The 23,996-nt window shown below is 40.5% G+C and overlaps 3 protein-coding genes across 4 annotated transcripts in view; 1 reads left to right on the plus strand and 2 right to left on the minus strand.

The window, feature by feature from the left end:
* Window positions 1–266, minus strand: part of ERLEC1 (endoplasmic reticulum lectin 1) — a 14,169-nt gene extending 13,903 nt beyond the window's left edge. Inside the window, exon 1 of the mRNA XM_072410282.1 lies at window positions 1–266. This exon is cut by the window's left edge and continues 4 nt beyond it. Coding sequence (XP_072266383.1) covers window positions 1–147 — 147 coding nt within the window. The 5' untranslated portion in view covers window positions 148–266.
* A 1,992-nt stretch (window positions 267–2,258) lies between these two features.
* Window positions 2,259–21,175, minus strand: CHAC2 (ChaC glutathione specific gamma-glutamylcyclotransferase 2). Its single transcript, XM_072409692.1, has 3 exons — window positions 21,003–21,175; window positions 11,306–11,341; window positions 2,259–5,565 (listed from the first exon to the last, which is right to left on the minus strand). Exons 1-3 carry the CDS (start codon window positions 21,135–21,137, stop codon window positions 5,182–5,184), a joined length of 555 nt encoding a protein of 184 aa, XP_072265793.1. The 5' UTR covers window positions 21,138–21,175; the 3' UTR covers window positions 2,259–5,181.
* A 198-nt stretch (window positions 21,176–21,373) lies between these two features.
* ASB3 (ankyrin repeat and SOCS box containing 3) overlaps window positions 21,374–23,996 on the plus strand; it is a gene marked incomplete at its 3' end in the record, with an annotated part of 68,909 nt that continues 66,286 nt past the window's right edge. For both annotated transcript variants that reach the window (XM_072409693.1, XM_072409694.1), the window contains 1 exon segment: window positions 21,374–21,471.

Raw genomic sequence — 23,996 nt, forward strand, 5'->3', positions numbered from 1 at the left:
GAAGTCGGGTCCCGGCCAGTTGAGTCGGAATGGAATGTCATCGCTGAGGGCTGGCAGACTCCTCCCGCCGTAACAAAGCTTCACCAGCCCGCACAGGGTGACCAGGAGCGGGGCAGCGACACTCCCAACCCGCTCTCTCCTGCTCATCCTCTCTCCGACTAGCAGCGGCCACACACCAGTGCTGCTCGTCCCGGCCAATCACATCACTGAGCTACGAGGACACCGCCGGACACGCCACGTCTCTTCCGGGAGCAGCAACCCGGCTTCAACGGGCGACAGCTCAGCACTTCCGGGTTCAGGACTTTTTTTTTATTTCAAGAAACTTTACTGTACCACACATTTCTTAACACAGTACTGCAAAGACCTCCTTGCTGCTGGATCTTTGGATCTCTATTTCAAGTACTGGCCGTGCTACTTTTTATAAATCGACCTAAACATTTTAGTAGACTAATTATTTTTCCAATAAACCAAACCAATAATTGTAAATTTGCCAGAAAATGATTTTTACCTGTAAACTGTTGGGAAAATTTTCCTTTACTTCCTGTTCCATAAAAGCTGAAAAGCAAAGGAGATTTTCAAACGTAAGAAGAATTCCACTCTTGGACAATTCTAAAAGTCTGGATAAACCCTCCTTTTCGTTCCTATTTGGGCCAATAGATACCAATACAAACTGAGCATCAATTTCCCTAATGCAGACAGCAAAAAAAAAAAATACATGGGGACTAACCCTGCCCAACTTCAGAACTAAAAAACACTTTAATCCCCCTTCTAAATGGTTTTGACTTCAACAAATTCCTTTGAACGGTGCCAGACGTAGCCAACAGTGGGTCCCTGTGCAAGACTAGCTTTGGGCCCGTGGATCCACCTCTGCCATTAAAAGATGTGCCAAAGTCATGACATGAAGACGTCCCCATGATTCACCTGACATCTATGCTGTGAAGACTAATGTCTACTTATGCCTAGACTGTGAATCTATTAACATATTATTACCAATATATAAAAGAGCACTGAAACAAACTATGCCAGACCTTTTATAGATGCTAAAATGTGACATTTTCTCCCAAAGAACACAGCATTGAGTCTAAAGTTAAAGCTTACCTAAACTCAGAAATTTCACTTAACATAAAAGGGTAGACAACCCCTTCTAAAGTAAAGTAAAAATTCTATGTTTTTTTAAGTGCAACACCCTTTTTTTAATAAAAAAAAAATGGTACAGTACCGCCCCTAATTTTCAATCGCCTAGGCAATGATAGGCATGAGTAGAAGCGCAAAGCCTCTCGGGACCTACATCACAAATCCCAGGAGGCTCTTGGGTGCTCCTTCTGTGCATGCCTGAGCAGTTCGGTCATGCGCAGAAGAAGCCTTTGCGTGAAAAGAGAAAACTTTGCTGATCTCATGCATGCGCAGAGAGATTGGCAAGTTTTTTCCCCACCTACGTCACCCGATCTCACGGCTGGGTCAGGTGTAGTAGGAAGAACCGGAAGGAGAGAAGATGCCGGCTCAGGGACACATACCGGGATGACACAGGACCCGATGGAAGACACCTACGACCCGATCGACTGCGCTGCAGGATTGAAGGTGAAGTGGATTTTTTTTTTTTGGTTTTTGAAGTTCTTCATTTTTCTTCCTCTAAGTTTCAGTTTGTTTCTAACAGCATGGAAACACATCATGCTCCCATGAGTTGCTGGTAAAAGGGAAAAAAGTGATGGTATTTCCTGGGTTGTGACCTTTATTTAAAAATGTTTTACTCATATTTAACTTTAATGTTTTAGGTTTCTATAGGTGTGGTCAGTATAAGGCCTTTCATATTCTCTGTTGTCCTTCTTGTTTTATAGGAATAATGCAGCAGGAGGTGTGGGAATACACCAAGGCAATGGAACACCTGAAGCTTCTAGATAAGATACTCTTGGAATATCTAAAATATATTTTTAGGAATTTACCTAAAATATATAAAAAACCAAAAACTATTTCTATCTTACCTCTTTGAAAAGAAAAGTCTGTGTTAGAATAGTCTCCACAGTAATATGAAGATGATCTATCACTTTAACGTTAAAACCTTTAACAACAGTGGTTTTGTTGCTCAGCTGATTTTGAAAAACTTTGTGGCGAAAATCAGAAGGCTGTAGGACCCATCATGGCCAAAAGCCAGCAGTTTTTGTTTAAAACCCCTAAACACACATACAATGCAAAATCTATTAAAACTGTACATACAATACATTTTTAATTCCAAGTACTTTATGTAGATTAGGAACACAGACTTTTTTATACTCCTGAATATTTTTATTTAGGTATAGAATGGTTTTAGTTTTTATGTTTACAGGTTAGGATACAGAATTATATTAGTCTCAATATAAAAAAAATTATATTTTTTTAGCAGCATATTTTCCCATTTCAACCCCCCAAGCTCCATCCTGAGTAGGTGTGCAGATGTAGAATAGTAAGTCAATGTTCCTTACGGCATGCAATACAGTTACATGTGTAGAAGAACGAGCGAGTGTGCAAACCTGCATGCACACTATGACCTGGTTACAGTAAAGATAGTGGCAGCCAAATACAGCTGGTATTTGGCGTAATATATCAGTGATCACTTGACTAAGCAGCTCTTAATTAACATAACAGTCTGGTTTACTCTACCCCTTGCTGTAAATAGCAGAGAAAGACAGGGCACGACACTAGCACCGTGACAAGAGGACAAATGACTATGCCACATAGCAGTGCAGTACAATGGCACAGCCATTCACAAAAAGCTTACCAAGCAATGCCAAAGAGCAGGAAAGTGGCAAAAGGGCTAAGGGTTTAGGCTATGTACATGTAAGTCAGATGATTCTAATCGATAGGGGGCTGATATCGGACAAGAATCTAGCGCATGTACAGCGCTTGTCCGTACGACCATGCTGGCAGATCCACAGACGAGGAACGATTGTAATGAAAGTGAAGCGGAGAGAGCCCCGCTGCGTCGTTCTCCCTTCCCCTCTCCATACAGCAGAACAGTTCTGTATGTACAACTCTCGTTCATGCATCCTGCAGTCTTTTGTTTTTCGAAAAAATCCCCTTTCCAACAACAATTATTACAAATGTGGACGTAGCCTTAGTGTGCATTAAGATGTATTAATGAAAACCCTTCATTTGGGATTGTTGTCCAATACTTCTCAAAACAAGTACTGGTGGTAATAAAGGAAGGGCTATTAAAACCACATTTTTAAAAGTTAACCCATCACAGCACCAAAATATCTATTGTCAGAGTCCAGGAGTTCAATAGTATTCATGTAGAATAGAATGAACAAGGTCTATGCAGTGGAAGTTACAACAAACAAGGTGGGTCCAAAACCAAGAGAATCTGTAAGTTACTGTTTCTGACCTGGTATGAAGAATTACAGCTTGCCTGGTTGGTGTTCTGATCCTTTAATTTTATTACTTCCTGAATCACTGACCTACAATTAGTATGCAGCTCAGGTTTTTAGTATGCAGCTTACATAGTCTTATAAAGCTGGATGGGTCTATTTTAGGAAAAATGTTAAATAGAAAAGTGGTGATCTTTTATGTTATTCCTTGTAGCTAGTGTACACTGAGCTTGGACAATGAATGAGCCTAGCTCAGTATCAAATCAGTGAACCAGAGTAAAAAGCACCCGTCTGATCTCACCTAGGGGAAATCAGACCAATTGAGAGCCAATAATTAATTGTGTATCTCATTACATAGTGTTCCATCAGAAGGCCTTGGTTTTGATGACTATAATTGTTTTTTTCTGAGTGCCTAATAATAAAAAAAAATTAAAAGCAGATTTATCTCTTATAATGAAGGTTTTGTAAAAAGTAATAGTGCTATACAATATAAGAGTATTAGCTCAACCCAGCCATAGTCTTTAAAAAGGTCCCGTCCATAGCTACTGATGCTCACCTTTCAAGTTCTTTGCTGCTCCAAAATATTCCAAATACTGGTGTCACATTGGGCCTGAAGTGTATCCTCTCCAAGGCTGGAGAGGATACACTTCCATCAGTGAAGCTGGGTGATCCAGCAAACTGAAATGGATTTCTTAAGTCATTTGCTCTTTGTTAGCAAATGTTTTCAATCCTGAATTAGATCCATTCCAGGTTTGCTGGATCACCCAGGTTAACTGATCAGCATGTATCCTCTCCAGCCTTGGAGAGCTGTTATAAATCAGCCCCATTGGAAATCATCACATGCTCACCCATGCCCAGAAGCAATGGGTATTTACCTGGTTGAGACAAAGATTGGCAGAAGATCACTGGAGAGGTAAGTATCAGTGCACAAAAAGGAAATTTTGTTATAGACTCACACTAAGATAGGTGATGGAGTGGAGAGAAGGTCTACCTAATAAGTCTCAGATAGTAGAGGAGGCAAAGGGAATTCCACTTACAAGGACACAGAGCAATAACAACACATTTCTAATCGTTACATTTAGGAACTCGGTATAGGTTTTTCAGTTGTACATATTACAATAAGGGAGGTCCCCCCCCTCATGCAGTGTTCTCCCCAGCCCCTTTAGCTGGGTGCACCACCCAGCCCTTTTCAGTAACCACCCGGCTGTTTTAGGGTGGTTACTGAAAGGTAGGTCACAATACAAGGACTGCCACCCACCTACATTTTCTTCCCATCTGGCTTAAAAACATTTCTGGGTTCAACACTGTCATGTATAGGGGATGGGTCAGACAGATCATAAAGAGAAGAATATTCTTATATATTAGGATACCACATAAGTCTGAGTGGTAGTCTTCCCTATGGTGTCAAAAACCTTAAAACAAAACTGTTTTTGCTTGAATTAGACTTTAAACTAAGCAGACCTTGTAGGTAAAAGATTTACCACCCTTTAATATGTGGCCTCACATACTAGGTTTAACTAGATCCTAGGTTTAAAATTAACCTATAAAAGAATCAATAAACTATTGTTATAAAATAAATGTCAATAACTATTTCTAGGCATAAATAAAAGCTACATACACCTAAAGGACTTCTTTACTAAAAAAAAGTGTCTGATAAGATATAAGAACTGTTGGTTACCCCAAGCCATCAGATTCTTTCATTATCAATGAGGTTTTTTTTTAAGCAGGTCAGAATCTGAGCAGTTGTAACGTGACAAAAACTGTTCATATTTTGGACCCTTCAAAGTCCAATATATACAACAGCAGCTAACTGGTAAAAGGTTTCTATACAATGTTTTCATTATATACAATTATTGTTTTGGTGTCTCTCTAGAAGTTCTTTCACCAGCTTTTCTAAAGAGAACAGATGCTCATCTGCATCTTCTGGTACAAGGTCCCTGAGCGAGTTGGCCAGTTCAAACAGATATTCGGTGTTCTTTCCGCTGGGGCCAACAGCATTGAAGATCTGCTCTGCGATGTCCTCCAAGGGAGCAGGGCCAAGGTAGTTGGGGTTATCACAGGTTCCGATATAGAGAAGAACATTGAATGGTTTTATTGAAGGGTCTTTAGGGTAAAAGACAACAGTGGTAGTCCTGTAGCCGCCTTTCTCTCTGAAATCGAGGTATGCTTTTACTTCTTCTTCCTTTCCTTCTGGCAGCCTGTAAGCAACTCCCCATACACAGCCCTGTTAAGAAGAAAGAATTTTGTTAAACCTCCGACTGACTTTAAAATATTGTAGTCATAAAAAAGCATTTCTTGAACTTCAATCAAGGAACAGTTGGGATATCATCTACCTACTGCACAGAGGAGGAAGGATTTCTTCCTTCTCCTCTCTACCAGTGATCAGTCTGCATCATTATAAATTTCCAAGTCACCAGGTAAAAGATTATAGTGATGGCTTATCTATGCCAAACAGTAAATGCAGCCAAGAACTACTGCACAGGCCCTGGGATCTACATGATATTGTTATCTCTGAGCAGCATCCCAGTCAAGCACGAGGTCATTGATGATATGTGAACAAACATGTTGGTGTTCTGATGAGAAAAGCATTGTGTGCAGGCTGTATTTATGTTTCATAGTAACTGACTGCAATCTCTGAAATATATCTCCTATATATATATCCTATATACATGATAGGCTGTTTTAAATCAAGAACACATGCTACAACTATGCTACTGATGTTATTTATATTTAGGTACCACCATCTGTCTGAAGGCAATTTAAAGTTTGTTGTTTCTGGGTTACAAACTGCACACACATGATAGAGAAAACCAACACAGTGCCCAGTTTGTATTAATTTGTTACCTTTTGGTAGCATACAGCAAGTGAAACTAACCAGCAAATTATTAATGCTCACTTGCTTGATGATGAACATAAACTTGAATTCCTTGCAGAGCAATGACCACAAACCACCTTGCAGGGAATACCAAAGCTTCTGTTTAGGAGAACAAAGTTTTATTATCTAAATTTAGACCCAATAGAGTTATGTGCACATGAGAAGTGGTCGAACAGGTCCTTCTCTTCTTCATTTTACTCCAGGGAAGATTGTATCTGATCTCACATTTCTGCAAATGCATGCATGTAACTCTGGCCATTCTATAATGCCTGGAGCCACTTATGGCGGTGAGGGCTGCATTTGAATTTAAATTATATGATGTCAGTAAAATAAAATCATAACAAACTTTCACAATCCTTTCCAACGACAAAAGATTGCATGAGCGCTGTACTTACAGCGCAGTTCTGCTCCATGGAGGGGGGAGAATGGCGGAGCGGCACTGTGCTTTCTCCCCTTTACTTGCATTACATCGTTTGTAGATCAGCCAGGATGGATCCATGAACAACGTCGGATAAGCGCTATACACACATCAGATTTTTGTCCAATACTAGCCCTGAGGCAATTATCGGACAAAAATCATCCGATGTGTGTACGTAGCCCTACTCATGACAATTTTTCTTCTGCTGGTTTGTACTTTATTTAAATCTTTTCTTTTTAAATTAGTTGCATTAAGGCTACAGCCTGGAAGGGAGGCTGTGGTGCAGTTACTGCTTCCTCACGCCAGATCTAGTATCTACCCACGGCAGCACAATAGAAAATTAGTGAGGGTGGCAGTGAGCAGTACTAAACTACTTGGTGCCGCCAACTGTCAAATTTGCAGGCGCTATGATAAGAGTGACCAAGGGGCCCCCCCAAAAAAAAGACTAATTAAAAAAAATTTTTATTTGTAAATAGCTTTGGATTGCTTTGTGCCAGAATCATAACTTAATAGTATAGTTTTACAAAACACATTTTTGAATGTAAAGTAACACTAGATATTTTAAAACTAACACTGGTTTAAAGTAGAAAAAAGTACAGTTTATATTTTAATTCCCATGAAAATTTGTATATACTTATTGTAATAAGACACATTTTGTTATTTTGAATTTTTTGAGATTTTTAATATAAGCCTTTTTGTTTGTCAAAAGACCCAAACCTTCCTTTTTTATTTATACTGTATAACTCATGGCTATGTGAGTAGGGGTAGACAACATCACGTTTAAATAAGGAGTAGTTTGTACCCTCTTTTCTTTCTGTCTACACTTTTAAAGCTTGTATTTAAAAAACAAAACATTATCACAAGCAATACACCAAGGGGTCTTTTTATAAACCAGTAAATCTGCACTTATGCTGTCTGTTATCCAACTGCATATTTTTACAAATCTATATCTGTATTTTTCTTCCAGCATACCAATCCAATATATGTTCACTTATCACTTAGGTGGTCCCACCTTAATTTTCAATTATTATTCTTGTTGAACACTTCTGCAATTATTATTATCCAATAGTATGTATCTACAAATTATATGTCTATTCTATACCAAGTATACTACTCTGTTTTATGACAGAGACATAACGTTCCCAACAAATTCCCTGAGGAAGCCGAATGGCGAAACGTGTTGGGCCCCAGGACGTTAACCTGACCATCATCTAAATGATTTAGGGATCTTATTTATCTAGTTGATTGGTCCTTCACCCTATGGAATATTAATGGAGACGACGACCCACAAAAAAAAAAAAAGAAATCGACAAGTTTTTTCCCCAATCTACACCACTTGATCTCGTGCCTGAGCAGTGCAAGATCGGGTGACGTAGGAAGAAGAGAAAAGAAGATGTCGGCGCCTGGAGCTCCCTTTGCATCGGGCCGAAGACAAATTTTGGGACGACACGGGACCTGATGGAAGAAACCTCCTGACGGATAGACTGACCTGTGGGATTAAAGGCGTGTGATTTTTTTTTGGGAGGTTGTGGTGCAGTTACTGCTTCCTCACGCCAGTGAAACGCCAGATCTGGTATCTACCCACGGCAGCACAATAGAAAATTAGTGAGGGTGGCAGTGAGCAGTACTAAACTACTTGGTGCCGCCAACTGTCAAATTTGCAGGCACTATGATAAGAGTGACCAAGGGCCCCCCCCCCAAAAAAAAAAAACTAATTAAAAAATTTTTTTATTTGTAAATAGCTTTGGATTGCTTTGTGCCAGAATCATAACTTAATAGTATAGTTTTACAAAACACACTTTTGAATGTAAAGTAACACTAGATATTTTAAAACTAACACTGGTTTAAAGTAGAAAAAGTACACTTTATTTTATATTTATTTTATATATTTTATTTTATATACACACATATTTTAATTCCCATGAAAATTTGTATATACTTATTATAATAAGACACATTTTGGTATTTTGAATTTATTGGGATTTTTAATATAAGCCTTTTTGTTTGTCAAAAGACCCAAACCTTCCTTTTTTTTTATACTGTATAACTTATGGCTATGTGAGTAGGGGTTGACAAGATCACCTTTAAAATAAGGAGTAGTTTGTACCCTCTTTTCTTTCTGTCTACACTGTTAAAGCTTGTATTTAAAAAACAAAACATTATCACAAGCAATACACCAAGGGGTCTTTTTAAAGCAGTAAATCTGCACTTATGCTGTCTGTTATCCAACTACATAGTTTTACAAATCTATATCTGTATTTTTCTTCCAGCATACCAATCCAATATATGTTCACTTAGGTGGTCTCACCTTAATTTTCAATTATTATTCTTGTTGAACACTTCTGCAATTATTATTATCCAATAGTATGTTTCTACAAATTATATGTCTATTCTATACTAAGTATACTACTGTGTTTTATGACAGAGACATAACGTTCCCAACAAATTCCCTGAGGAAGCCGAATGGCGAAACGTGTTGGGCCACAGGATGTTAACCTGACCATCATCTAAATGATTTAGGGATCTTATTTGTCTAGTTGATGGGTCCTTCAGCCAATGAAATATTAACGGGACGACCACCCTTAAAAAAAAAAAAGAAATCGACAAGTTTCTTCCCCAATCTACACCACTTGATCTCGTACCTGAGCAGTGCAAGATCGGGTGACGTAGGAAGAATAGAAAAGAAGATGTCGGCGCCTGGAGCTCCCTTTGCATCGGCCTGAAGACAAATTTTGGGACGACACAGGACCTGATGGAAGAAACCTCCTGACGGATAGACTGACCTGTGGGATTGAAGGCGTGTAATTTTTTTTTTTTTTGGGGGGGGGGGGGGGTTAAATAATGTATATACACTATGTACATAGATTTTTTATGTACTAATTACGTCAATAATAATATAACTACACGCTGCCTAACAAACGTTTACTTTCTTTGTTCAAGAAAAAATTTAATTGGGGTGGCAGCATTTATAAACAATCAGGAAGGGAGACTGATATCTATTATTTCTAAGCTTATATTTCTTAAAACATTTCCTGGTGGAGAATCTTCCAGGCCCATGAGTTTCAATAGCAATAATTGATTAATTAGGAATTTTTCAGGGAATATCAGATTCACCATTTTAGATACTCATACTAACTGTTGATTGTGTGATTGTGTTAGTTTATGTGGCAATTGTCAAATCCAGCAGCTAAAAAAAGAGAATCGCATTGCCTGAATCTGTGTCCTGCAGTGACAATTGGGGCTTAATATCTGAACAAACACACACACAGACAACACACTGGACATAGCAGGGCATAATGGTCCGATAAGGACAACTTTAATGAACTGTAAAGCACACAGAACGTGACAGAACAACCAGTGAAAACAACAATTACCCTAAGCTGCATGTGCTTATGTTTACCCACTGCTGGGCACAACACGACAGAGCCGCATTTATCTTTCAATCAGGCTGTGGGTTTTATTACGGACCGCATGTCCATTTAGAAAAAATCGATTGAAAAACCTTCATCAATATGTAATGCTTCCTATCTTACACATTTCATGGAGTTAGGCAGAACAATAAAACTATACATTTAATTTATTAGTAGTAAATATTTATGGTCTGTATTGTTCCATAATAGAGTTTTTTTCTGCTTAAATTACACAGCTGCCTTTGGTTATAGTTCAGTCCTCATGAATCAATGCATGTTAACTATATATTGATTAAATATGCACTGTTCTGACATAAGCATTCAGTACACATTTCCTACCGTCATAAATAAAACTAAACCTGAGGATGAGCAAATAATATAATACAAAGACTGGTATTCCTATTTAAATGTTGGTGTGTATTTCTCTGGATCTTCTCTTAGATCTATGCAGCAACCAAGCAAACTGCAGGAGCTTGCTGTAATAAAGACCAACCATTGCAGCTCTCTCATGGGGCCCGATTTTTTAAAGCTCTCAAAGGCTGAAGAAGATAATTTTCATCAGTGAAGCTGGGTGATCCAGCAAGCCTGGAATGGATCTGGTCCAGGATTCAAAACATTTCCATTACAGGTTTGCTGATGACCCAGCTTCACTGATGCAAATGTATCATCTCCAGCCTTCAGAAGGCAGCCTGTATGAGGCCCAATGGGTCCTTCCCACCAATCTGCTTTCTGTATAGTGATCAAATTGCTGATAGTGATATCTAGATCTGCATTTGGTGTGTATAAAGTTGATCTATTTCCTTTTGTAGCTGATGGGAAAACCTTAATTGTTAAAAACCATAGCCTACATTAAAAGATTTTATTAGGTGGCCCTCAAATTGATTGAATAGTGAGCATCTTTCAATAGAATTGCGATAGAATCTGCCTGCCCTTTTTTGCCTAACACCATTTTTGGACAAGGACACTTTCCAGCATAGGGCCTGATTTATTAAAACTCTCCAAAGCCGGAGAGGATAAACTTTCATCAATGAAGCTAGGTGATCCAGCAAACCTGGAATGGACCTGGTCCAGGATTCAAAACATTTGCTAGCAAATGAATTTGAAGAAATCTATTTCAGCTTCACTGAAGAAAGTGTATCCTCTCCAGCCTTGGACAGCTTTATTAAATCAGTTCCATTGTACCAGGTAAATAGGCTAGCAGTGACAGATTGGTGGCAAAGAATACCACATCCCACACTAGTCAAAATAATGAAATGCTTACCTCTGGATCTTCCACAAGTGTGACCACTCTTCCAGGCTACAAAAGAAAAGAAAAAAAAAATCAAAATAAGTACAACTATCAAACAACTGTAGTTTTGTAACAAATAATTAAACAAACAAAATAATTGGAAACAATATAGAAATGCCACTTCTAGCTAACTTCTACCTTTCATGAAAAACATTAGCCTCAAGCAGCCAGTAGAAGAATCTTAATACTTACCTGTCTGGTGGGAGGCAAGTCAAATGAGTGATCCATTCCAGAGCTATGGATTCTGCTTTATTTCTGGGTGTGTCAGGTATTGTCCCCCTCCATGTGCTCCAGGGTTTTATGTGATGTTTGCTGTGTAATGATTGCGCAGTGTTGTGTGGATGTGCCTTGTAGTGACATACTAGCTGCTGGAAGGAACTACAGAACACTGCAGGGGATATGCTATATGTCACAGCCAGAAATGCTATGGCACTTGAAGCTTAGGCAGAGAACAAAGACTATACACCTCCCCTGCTACACAGGTAAGTGTTCAGCGTCCTCTTTTACAGGTAGCCTATTAATATTACACAGTATTTATATAGTGGCGACATATTATGCAGCGCTGTACAAAGTCCATAGTCATGTCACTAGCGGTCCTTCAAAGGGGCTTACAATCTAATCCCCCTACCATAATCATATAGTTACCAAGCCAATTAACCCAACTGCATGTTTTTTTTGGAATGTGGGAGGAAACCGGAGTACCCAGAGCAAACCCACGCAAATACAGGTGCAGATTGTGTTCTGGCCGAGATTTGAACTTGGGAGTGCTAACCTCTGAGCCACCAAGCTACCCATCTTCTTCTGTCTACCTTCACTACTTCCCATGACTCCATATCTCCCCTCCTATTGTGTGATACTTCCCCCTTCTCCTAGATTGTAAGCTCCTTGGGGCACGGTCCTCTCCTCCTCCTGTGTTACTGTATCTGTCTGTCATGTGTAACCCCTATTTATTGTACAGTGCTGCGTAATATGTTGGTGCTATATAATTACTGTTTAATATTAGTACCATAGTGGCATGGTCACTTTTAGGAAATGCTGTCCCTTAGCTAAACACTCACATCACATTCTTCTGGGGAAGAGCTTTCACTTGCAGTATACACAAGTACACTCCATGGCTTAGGGGTTTACAGAATAGCCATTTGGATCCTCTAGGGCTGATTTATTATTACTAACAAAAAGGATTTTTTTTATAGCGCAAACATTTTATGCAGCATTGTACATAGGGTGTTTCAAATTATACATATACAGACAGTAACACAGGAGGAGAAGAGGACCCTGCCCCGAAGAGCTTACAATCTAAGATTTATTGCTTTATGACAGATTGGCTTTAAAGTAGGACTGTGGTGTAAAGACAAAAATTTGCATGCAAGCATGATTCCTGAAAATCATTGTTATTCTGTGGTTTGTACTAGTCATGTAGCAGATTTTACACAGCTGTCACACAGCCTCCATCAAACTTTTAGGTGTCAAAGGAAACCTGCAACAGATGAAACATGGAAGTGGCTATTGCTGACCCTGGAGCCTGACCAGTCATTCTGACCTTTTAGCTTCAGTATTTAAATCACTGACCCAGAACAAGTAAGCAAAAAAGGGCCTGATTTATTAAAGCTCTCCAAGGCTGGAGAGGATATACTTTTATCAGAGAAGCCAAGTAATCCAGCAAACCTAGAATGGATTTCATCAAAGTCATTTACAAATTTGCATTTGCAAATGTTTTGAATCCTGGACCAGATCCATTCCAGGTTTGTGGGATCAGCCAGCTTCACTTCAAAGTATATCCTCTCCAGCCTTCCAATTTTCTCAAACTGTGTTCTCCATATTGCAGGTCAGTGAGGCCAGATGACCGGTATAACAGCCAGGCAATTATAACTTTCAGAAATATGTCACCAATGGCTAACCATTTATTTCATTCATGACATGTTTACTGAATTACTAAGAAAGCCTGGTATCCTTCTCATATGGAGCATTGAGGTCCAACTTTGTGTGCGCCACTGTATGCAAAACCTTAAGTCTGGTCAAAAAATAAAAAAATAAAAGACAATATATGCTTCTGCATTACGACATTTTCTGCAGAGGCAATGTAAGGCTACAAACACAGCTTACTAAATGCTTTTTACATACCTGCCTAATCCAAGGCTTTGCTCTCTGGTGTCTATAACCCAACATACAAAATATCTGCGTGTACAAGGTTTGAGATCTTGACATCAGAGCAAGGCCGCTGGAATATATTATCTGAGGCACCAAGTACATTTTACAAGAGGGAAAACAGAAACGCTCCAAACACACAGTGATGCATTAGGTGCTGGAGGGTTCTATAACCTATTGTTTATATACAGCATTCATATCACGGATACAGAGCGTTCAAAGCACACGGCTGTACTGCACAGACTACGGCAGCAGTTACAGGGCTCAGTGGGGCTGCTAAATGACATTACAAGAAGTACGCACGAAAATACTGTACAGATTTTGTAAAAGAATAACACTCTGGGGAATGCTTTGCATCTGATGTTATTTATTATTGATACGTAAAGATATCAATAAAAAAAAGGACATATGAGCAGAGATTACATATATTATTGGCTATTAAAATCAATCATGTAAAATATCCATACTATAAGTATACTTAAAAGCTTAACTAAACTCAGAATTTTTACTTTACATAAAAGGGGAGACAACCGATTTATTTAAAGAAAAAAAAGTTGTGTGTTTTTTTCTTCTTCTCTAAGTGTAACAGCCTTTTTTTGCAGCACCACCCCCTAATTCTTGATCCCCTAGGCAAACAAGAATGAATGGGAGTGCAAAGCCTCCTGGGATACCTACGTCAGGCATCCCGGAAGGCTCTTCACGAAAAGGGAGCCCTTTCATCAGTAGGGAAATAATTGCCGTTATCACACCTGCGCAGTGAGATCAGCAAGTTTTTTCCCCTATCTACGTCTCTCTATCTCACACCTGCGCAGTGCGAAATCAGATTACGTGGGAAGAAGAAAACGGAAGAAGAGAGGAGAAGATGACAGCGCCTGGAGCTCCCTCTGCGCCGGGCCGAAGAATGAAACCAGGACAACGCAGGACTCGATGGAAGAAACCTCCCGACGGATAGACTGATCTGCAGGATTGACGGTAAGTGTGATTTTATTGTTTTAGGTTACTTTTGGGTTTACTTTCGCTTTAAGTACGGTACTTACGAAGGTTTGAGGCCTTTGCATAGTTATGCAGGAATGTATTTGTTTCCGGATCACCATTCAGAAAATTCAGACTACATTCAGACTACATTAAAAAGCACAAGAATGCCTGAAATGTACATTTTTTTAAGCGTTTGTTACAGCATAGGCATGTTCTTTGAAACACATACTAAGCCATAGTACACATAGATGTAACTGTGGCTAGGATACATATTTAAAAAATATTTGCACTATTGCTTGCAGCAAAGAAATTTTGAATTATTTCCCAGCCAGGGTTCCTCCAGAGGTTTCCTAAGCAATGAACAATTTGTGCCTCTCATGTCAGTTTAAATGATTCCTTTGATCTTTTTGGCTATCTGTCGGATGATATTCTTCCCAATGGCCAGTAATGTAAGAAACATTCTTCCTACTGACCACCACACTAATGTATTGCGAACCGTGGATATAGTAATTATAGCAAGGGGGCCCTGAAAGCCTGAACGTTATTTTAAGGGCTTCTTCATGTTAAGAAGGTTGAGAAACCCTGCTCATAGATACGTTTTTATCATTTGAAAGTGGATCTATCACCAGTTCTTTCTCCTGCACAGTGTGAGATTGGCTGACGTGAGCAGAAGCCAGAAGAAGAAAGAATACGGCTGCTTCTGCTATGCCATCCGCACTGAAAAGAACAAGAAAACCAGGGCGGCGCGGGACCTTCTGGATGTTTGCAGAGGGCTTATCACCAGTAAAGGTTAATGGTATTTTTTATTTTCCCTGCGAAAGTTCAGCTCTAAGCAACTCTAATGATCCTTTTGGCTCTCTATAATGATGACATTTCACCCACTGGCCAGCAATAGAAGAGCCATTCTTCCTATAGACGGCCTCACTAATATACTATGAGCTGTGGATATAATAATTATAGAAGGGGTTCCCTAAGACCTGAAATGTTTTCCAAAGTCTTCCCCCATGTTAAACAGATCAAAAAATGTTAATCTAAACATATAGTATAACCATAAAGTCACAGACAGTCCTTTCCTGTCATCCTATAGAATCATCTACTTACAATACACATCTGTTTATCATCTATATACTGACAGATTGTCATCTCTTCTCTGCAGAGGAAAAGAATAAATAAATAAAACATGAAATTCCAAGAAAATTTATTAAAAACCTGGCCTGTATTCAATGGAAATAATTTGAACATTGATCGTGAAATGCCGTTCTTTTTTATTGATCCAGTGCCGGTGGGAGAATTACGGTTGAGTAGCTTTGTACTGCGTTGAATAGTACAAAGCTGGCGAATAGAAGTGTTCTGATTCAGTAAAATCTGTTCTGCATCAGTGGATAAAGGTGGTAAATAGATCAATATTCTCTGACCAATTTTTAAAGAGGAAAGCATTGATCACTTGTCAGATCTAGCATAGATTTTATAGTGTATATCTAGCAATCTGCTATTTGCCACGTGGATGGGAAACGCAGTACTCCAGGCAACTTTAAGAGAACAAGTAGTTACCCCTTTACTTGTACTACCTTCAGATCATTCATCTGATTGGGCAATCTACCAACAACGCAGTGCAGGGATCAGCCTGAATAAAGGCTGCAAGCTTTCTCAAACTTTTTAACATAGGGGAAACATTTTTCAGGTCTTAGGGGACCCCTACTATAATCACAATCCAAAACTCACAGTACATTAGTGAGGTGGTCAGTAGGAAGAATGCCGCTTACATAGCTGGCCTATGGAAAGAATGCCAGGCTTACAGATAGCCAAAAAGATCATTAGTGTCACTTAAATTGACTCGAGAGAGACAAATTGCTCATTGCTCAAGGAACCCCTAACAACCTGTGGGGGAACCCTATTTGAGGAACATTGATACACAGATTGGCTGGCCAGTTATGATAAATCTAAAGTTTATAGTAAAAAAATTGTATGATCAGATAATTACAATGTATGGCTGCACCAATTTAGACCGCATAAGCGTTAAGTTGTTCATTACAAAAGAAAATATTTTAGGTTGAGCGGTCATGCCTAGACAGCTTTAGGTAATACACATTTCTATCATCGGTCAGCCTTAGCAAGATGTCTGTACAAAATAAAATGTAGGTTGTGTGTAGCTCTGACGTCAGTGATCCCTATATAGAAAGCCTTTTGCTGAGTCATTCCAAGACACATGGAGTAAAGAGACAACCTTGAGGATTGATAATACTTCAGCCTGCGTTAGTCACTCAGTCACAGTGATTTGACAGTTTTTACCGACCTTCAGTCGGAGAAGCAGAGGACGGTGTACAGTGTATGGGAATAAAACAGTATTTTCTTTATTTGGGCATGTTCATATAGATGTTAACATAAAGCAGACCTGTACTCCAAAAAAGAAACACCAAGCCTCTTTAGTCATAATGTAAGATGTCCCGCAAATCTAATCTATAATGTTACAATGTTACATAGTAGAACAGGTTGAAAAAAAAGACATAAGTCCGTCAAGTTCAACCACCATGGAAATAAACATATCCCAGAAATAAAACCCTATAAGACATAGTTGGTCCAGAGGAAGGCAAAAAACTCCTAGTACAATTTGCTTCAACAGGGGAAAAAAATTCCTTCCCGATTCCATGAGGCAATCGGATGTTCTCTGGATCAACAGTCACTGTTATTTTTACTTTAAAGCCATAATACCCAGTTATATTCTGTGCTTCTAGAAAATCATCCAGCTTTTTCTTAAAGCAATCTATAGTAGTTGCTGAAACTACTTCCTGAGGGAGCCGATTCCACATTTTCACACACCTTACAGTGAAGAATCCCTTCCATATCTGGAGCTTAAACTTCTTTTCTTCCAGACCCATAGTGCCCTCTTGTTCTCTGTAATGATCTCAAAGTGAATAATGGTGAAGAGAGTTCTCTATTTGGACCATTTATATATTTATACAGGGTGATCACATCCCCTCTTAAATGTCTCTTCTCAAGGTAGAATAGATTCAGTTCATATAAGCGGTGTTTTGCAAGCAATGATATGTTCACTATGGATGCCAGGGCATCTTTCTTTTTCTGTTTGATGTGATAGATATCTCACACATGTTCAGGACTGACCTGAACAACTAATATGCTACATGCAAGTGATGAGAAGGATGTAACAAGGGGGTCACAGAGTGGGCAAAGTCAAGCAGAAAATGCCCCAGAAGTAAGAAGTGACAGCGGATAGTGCGGAGGCAGCATTCTCCCCAGAAAAGTTGGGTCACAATACAGGGGTAACCACCCACCTACAGCTCTTTCCTATTCATCTGGGAAGGTGAAGAAAACCAGCAACAGCAGGAAATAACATTCTTCTTCCTCCAGTATGATCGGTCCTTGAAGCCTCTTCTCCAAGGTGCTCAGTCTATTGTTTTGCAGGCTCTGAAATCATTATGTACGCTGCAAGATTGCTGACCCTGCCAGAGTGGACCACAAGGGCCTGATCACAACATCCAGAAAAGAGCAGAGCACTTGTTGGGGATAGTGATAATGAAAAATTAGATTCTGAATATTTTACTGGTACCATAAGCAAAATGAACATTTTACTCTTGTGGTCTGCATTTTCAATAGGACAAGAAGCAGCTCCACGTGTGTTATACATTTCATTGGACAATCTTCTTAAAGCGGAACTAAACCCTTGCCCATAAAAACAGTGACCAGGCAGGTCCTTTATTGCAGGAGGGACAAGGGATGCGCCTTCTGAAATAAAATACTCTTACCTGCCTAATCCAATTCAATCCAATAAAAAAAAAAAAAAAAAAAGGCTGAGCTGTACATGCGGAGCTTAGCGTTTGATGCAAGGATTTGCTTGGGTAACCTGGCTATCCCCAGAGCTGCCCGGCAAATCCTGGCATCATACGCTAAGCTGTGCATGTACAGCTCAGCCTTTTTTTTTAAATAATGAAAATCATTTGCAGCAGGGGTTCTAGGTTTGCCCCCAAAAAAGTTGCTAGGACTGCAGCTTCTTTGCTGGCTTTAACTGTGGCCCTCAGGGGTGCATTCACTTCCCCTGTGCAAAGAAGTCAATCAAAGAAAGAAGCTAAAGAACATAGGACGAAAAATCTTCCTATACAGTTTACAGTACATCCACAGCAGTATTCTCCCCAGAATTTATTTTTAAGCTGTAGACGGGTGGTGGCCCCTGTATAGTGACCCAAGTTTTTCAGTAACCACCCAAAAACAGCCGGGTGGTTATTGCAAAAGGGCCGGGTAGTGCACCCAGCTAAAGGTGTCGGGGAGAACATTGCACGGAAAGATGCTCTGCCCCTCTCTGGAATGTTTTGCCCCACCCAGGAGCTAAACAGAGAATGAAAAGCATGGGATGAATCTGGTAGAAAGGTGTTTGCCTTTTGATGTATTGTCAGCTAGAAAAATGTATATTCTATTCCTTTTACCTACTACCTGACATCTGCAACAAAGTAAATATCCTTATAAAACCATCTCAGTCAGACTCCCAATACCAGAGGGGCAGTTACCACTAAATATATACTCATTTTAATATTATTATTCTGATAGATTTATGTAGATCTGGCATTCTATGTCCAGCTTTGGCCCCTCACATAGACACACATCACAATGGGGCCAGGTATAGGAAGCACAGAGCCCATGAAACAGCAAAGAGCAGCCAGGGTCAATGTAACAATGGCCTCTGTGACCCTGCTGACTACAGGGACTGATACTCACAGTTGCCGACATCTGAAAATCATTTCCAGGGACATTGTGATTCGGAGCTGCTGTGTTTAAACTATAATATGAAAAGAAGATCACGGCAGGTCCAGGTCTTTTAGTAGGTGGCCATAAATCAGTAGATGTGGGATATACATTGGTGGAGCCTTGGTCACAGGACATAAATCATGGTGTTATGAGACATGATGATTATTATTAATAAACAGTATTTATATAGCTCCAACATATTACGCAGCGCTGTACATTAAATAGGGGTTGTAAATGACAGACGAATACAAACAGTGATACAGGAGGAGAGGACCCTGCCCTGAAGAGCTTACAATCTAGAAGGTGGGGGAAGTAACACACAATAGGAGGGGAGATATATAGTAGTGGGAAGTAGTGAGGGTTTTACAAGACAGAAAAAGACAGGTAGGCAAGTTTGAAAACACGGGTTTTGAGAGCTCTTTTGAGCAGAAAGTGGGAGCAAGCCGAATAGAACAAGAAAAGTCTTGGAGCCGTGCGTGTGATGAGGTTATGAGTAAGGAAGTCATTAGAAGGTCATCGGAAGAGCAAAGAGAGTGGCGGGGGGAGTTTCCCTCAAATAAGTTGCTGGGACTTCTGCTTATTTGCTGGCTATAATTGTGGCCCCCAGGGGTGCATTCACTTCCCCTATGCAAAGAAGTCAATCAAAGAAAGAAGCTAAACAACATAGGACGAAAAATCTACCTATATCATATGAGGTTTATTCAGTTGACAGTACACAGGATTTATATAACGCCCACATATTACACAGCGTTGTACATTAAATAGGGATGTGATCGGGGAGGGGATTCTCAGATTAATGTTGGGTGTCCCCATTGGGGTTCTACCAGAATTTTGTCTTAGAGCCAACATACCCCCTGGGGGTGGATCCATGACCCTCTATTGGCAGGACAACATATAGAGGTTAGGGGCAGACACAGGGAGCTGTAAAGTGTGCCACTGTACAGGGACCCCAGGCACAGGGGCCCCAAGTCATTTGAGCAAGGACCCCCTGTTGGCATATATAGAGGTTAGGGGCAGACAAAGGGAGCTGTAAAGTGTGCCACTGTACAGGGACCCCAGGCACAGGGGCCCCAAGTCATTTGAGCAAGGACCCCCTGTTGGCAGGAAAAAGGTTGGACGATGAAAAGTGGTTGGGGACTCAGATAGGGAGTAACAAAGTGTACCACAGCAGTGTTCTCCCCAGGCCCTTTAAGCCGGGTGCATCACCCAGCACTTTTCAGCTACCACCCGGCTGTTTTTGGGTGGTTACTGATGAGTTGGGTCACAATTCAGGGGCTTCCACCCACCTAGAATTTCTTCCCACCCAGCTTAAAAAAAATTCTGGGTTGGGCACTGCACAGCACAAGGATCACAAACCCTCCTTAGACAACGGGGGCCCGAAACCAGTCCTGCAAGGGCCCCCCCCAAGCCAGTCCTGCAAGGGCCCCCCCCCAAGCCAGTCCTGCAAGGGCCATGGGATGCTGGCTGTTACTTTCTGGCTTTTACACAGATGCCCACTGTTGGCCACATCCATGGGGGGGGGGGGGGGGTACCAGGGCATCACCTATCCCCAGGAGCAGCTTGGTGGTCAGGAGCACAGACAAGACTCAGTCAGAGGCTGCCAGGCGGTGGGCATTTTCTGGAACATATATGACTAAATTTTACTCCCCATTGCTATTTCTAGTGTCCCTTCAGGTAAGCCCCCCTTTATTAGATAATAGGAATCTCATTGATTAGAGTAGGAGAGGAATGTGCTGAGTGCAGAGCTCAGACCTGACCAGCCATGAAGCCCTGGAGCTACACACACAGGTCTCACCTTGCCTGGGACCCCTCGGTGGTCGGTGCTGCCCTGCCAGAACCTCCGGCTGTAGCAGGTGATGTATCCCACCAACTTCTCTTCATAGGGGAAGTCCACCTTCCAGATGAGCGAGCCGTAGCCGAACACCCACATGATGACAGCCGGCCGCTTCTAGCCACAATGAGCCGGCTCCTTTGACTCAGCTGTCACAAGGCCCCACCCCTCGCTTCTCCTGATAGGACAAAACTCGCAAAGCATCACGGGAAATGTAGTGCAAACTATTTCAATTACTTTTTTTAAATGAACTTTATATATAAAGGAAAAATAAACAACAAGCAGTAGCTATCGCGGGAATAATGATCAGAGCAACAGAGGGTCAATAACTACTGAGACAGGTTGGGAAGGGGCGGGGTGTAGTTGGCCACGTGATTCCCGGGGATGTGAAGCGGCGCGGGAGAGTGAACAGCAGTGGAGCGCTTCGTGCCAGGTGACGTCAGAGCTGCTGCATATAAAAATAAATAGAGCCGTGTGGGTTGTCTAGGAAACGGGGCCTAGCTGTGGTACCCATTGATCTTTTTTTTTTATTTCTAATGTAATTTATCATCATAGAGCGATATAGGCTGACCATTGCTTCTGAAAATGCTGGCTGCAGTGCTAATGCATTTGTTTTAATCATTTCTCCACATCTCGAGGGCCTCTCACCTGTCCCCATCACTATTACACAATTGTATGGCTTCCTTTCATTAGAAGCTGCAGCAAGCCAGCTAGAGCCCTCCTTATTTCCTGGCTGGTGGACATCCTTCATGGTCCAGCATTTCCTCCCCAATTAAACTGTCCCTGGCCCCTTCTTTCATTCTTTGCATACAGGTTTAGCATCACATTGCCAATGGCAAGCCGCTTACCAGCATACCCTGCCATTTTACCCCCTGGCGTTCTATTTCTCTCCGTATTGCCACGCAAAAAGCGTTACATTTTTTTGCATGGAAATTTTTTTTACATTGTAGGCCCATAATTCTTAGACACAACTGTCCAATATTTAATAAATTTAATAATAAACTGTAAATAAAAAAAAACCAAAAAATCTTTTTGAAAAAAAATTAAAAAATAGTGAAAGATGTAATATAACTGTACAGTATAATGCTTGCATTGTGTGTATATATATATATATATATATATTATATAAAGATTTATTTGTATTGGACTCAATACAGGTTTTTTTTATTGAATCTAATACAAAATATTAATAAATAATAAGCCTGCAATTGCCGGCCGGAGATCAAAGGAAGAAGATGTGTCCCAAGGAGGTGCAGGGACCAGCAGGATGCCAACGGAACAAGGTAAGTGTTTTTTTTTTTATGTTTTTAGCGACCCCGAATGTGACTCCGGATTACCGCTTTTTGCATGGTAAATCCACCCCGAGTCACACACGGGATTTCCACTACGGGGTTACCAAACTCTTCTCAAGAGCCATTGCTTGCATTAGGTTGATGGATTATTGAGACAAGAACTTAGGCCTGGGGCTGTGATATTTTCAAAAAGCAATACATAGCACCCTACCAGGCTTGATCAGCTCCATTGCATAGAGAAGCATAGACCCAGTGATGACATCACTCAGTGTAAAATAAGATTTGCAATGAAAATAAAAAGATTTTGTTTAAAATGGGTATTAGTGTGTTAATAGGAGTGAAGTAAGACCCAAGAAAAAAAAAAACAATAAACCTAAAGCAAACCTACCAAGAGGCTGCCATATAAAGCCAGTTCTGTGGCTGCAGTGGTGTTATATTGGTGCTCTGACCCTGCTGATCTGCCTACCTGTGTGTAGGTGAGCTTTGCACATCATACCTGCAGATTATGGCCCCGATTTAATAAAGCTCTCCAAGGCTGGGGAGGATACACTTTCACCAGTGAAACTGGGTGATCCAGCAAACCTGGAATGAATTTCTTTAAAGTCATTTGCTATTCGTTAGCAAATGTTTTCAATTCTGTACCAGATTCATTTCAGGTTTGCTTGATCACCCAGCTTCACTGATGAAATTGTATCCTCTCCAGCCTTGGAGAGCTTTAATAAATCAGGCCCATTGCTGCCCAATGCTAAAAAAATATTCTCTATGGTAGTATGTAATAACAGATACTAGTTCCTGGCATTGGAGGTGGTAGGCTTTTACTATTATCAAGGTATTTCTTGAAAGTCATTTACTAGCAAATGTTTTGAATCCTGCACCAGATCTATTCCAGGTTTGCTGGATCACCCAGCTTCACCAATGAAAGTGTATTCTCTCCAACCTTGGAGGGCTTTAATAAATCAGGCCCTATGGCTCACACTTACCTTTTTGTAGGGTCCTCCAGCAATGACAGGTCCAAGAATTTGTCTCTGCTGAATCTGCAAAGCTTTCATCTTGATAGCCAACTTATTCGGGTCCATGGTAATCCTTTTCAGCTTTGGACGGTGTGACCCCTAAGTATGTGCAGGAGTTACATTGTTCTTGGAGTCTATTCCTGGTGGTTCCTTAAACCCTTTGTTGCTCACTTGTCCCCGTTCCGTGCGTGGTCATGTACTTTTTTCTTCACTTCTTCCTTGCAATCTTCACCTATTTTGATTGGCCAGGCTGGGACCAATCGACTCATTTGCAGGTCAGCTTTGTCGCCAGAAATGCAGAGCGATCCGGCAGGTTATGGCAGAAGGGTCATCTCTTGTCCCTTTCTGCAATAATGACTAGCCCAACCAAGCAGTTGTAAAGGTGGTACTGCTTTACTTTAAAAAATGAAAACTAATACAGCCACCACATCTAAGGACTGGTAAGCTGAAATATGTTAAATGTTTGTTTTAGGTTTTAGATAGACATTAAAACTCCATGAGCCTGAGCTTTGTGGCCATGTGTAGTGTCATAAGCAGGTGGTGGAGGAGAACCGCAGCCCATCCTCGTCCTAATTCCTTCCTTCTAATGTCAGATTAAGTCCATTCCACCTACTGTCGCTGTAGTTGGCTGTCTTTTTGATTTGATGTACAGTAGA

This window comes from Pyxicephalus adspersus, chromosome 4, assembly GCF_032062135.1.
Source record: "Pyxicephalus adspersus chromosome 4, UCB_Pads_2.0, whole genome shotgun sequence".
Lineage (NCBI taxonomy): Eukaryota > Metazoa > Chordata > Amphibia > Anura > Pyxicephalidae > Pyxicephalus > Pyxicephalus adspersus.

What these genes read in the sequence shown, in the direction of transcription:
- CHAC2 (XM_072409692.1), bottom strand. Translation starts at nt 21,137, where the DNA reads ATGTGGGTGTTCGGCTACGGCTCGCTCATCTGGAAGGTGGACTTCCCC. An exon ending in ACCGAGGGGTCCCAGGCAAG is followed by an intron (nt 11,342 to 21,002) that starts GTGAGACCTGTG and finishes TTTCTTTTGTAG; the next exon opens with CCTGGAAGAGTGGTCACACT. An exon ending in CACTTGTGGAAGATCCAGAG is followed by an intron (nt 5,566 to 11,305) that starts GTAAGCATTTCA and finishes TCTTCTTAACAG; the next exon opens with GGCTGTGTATGGGGAGTTGC.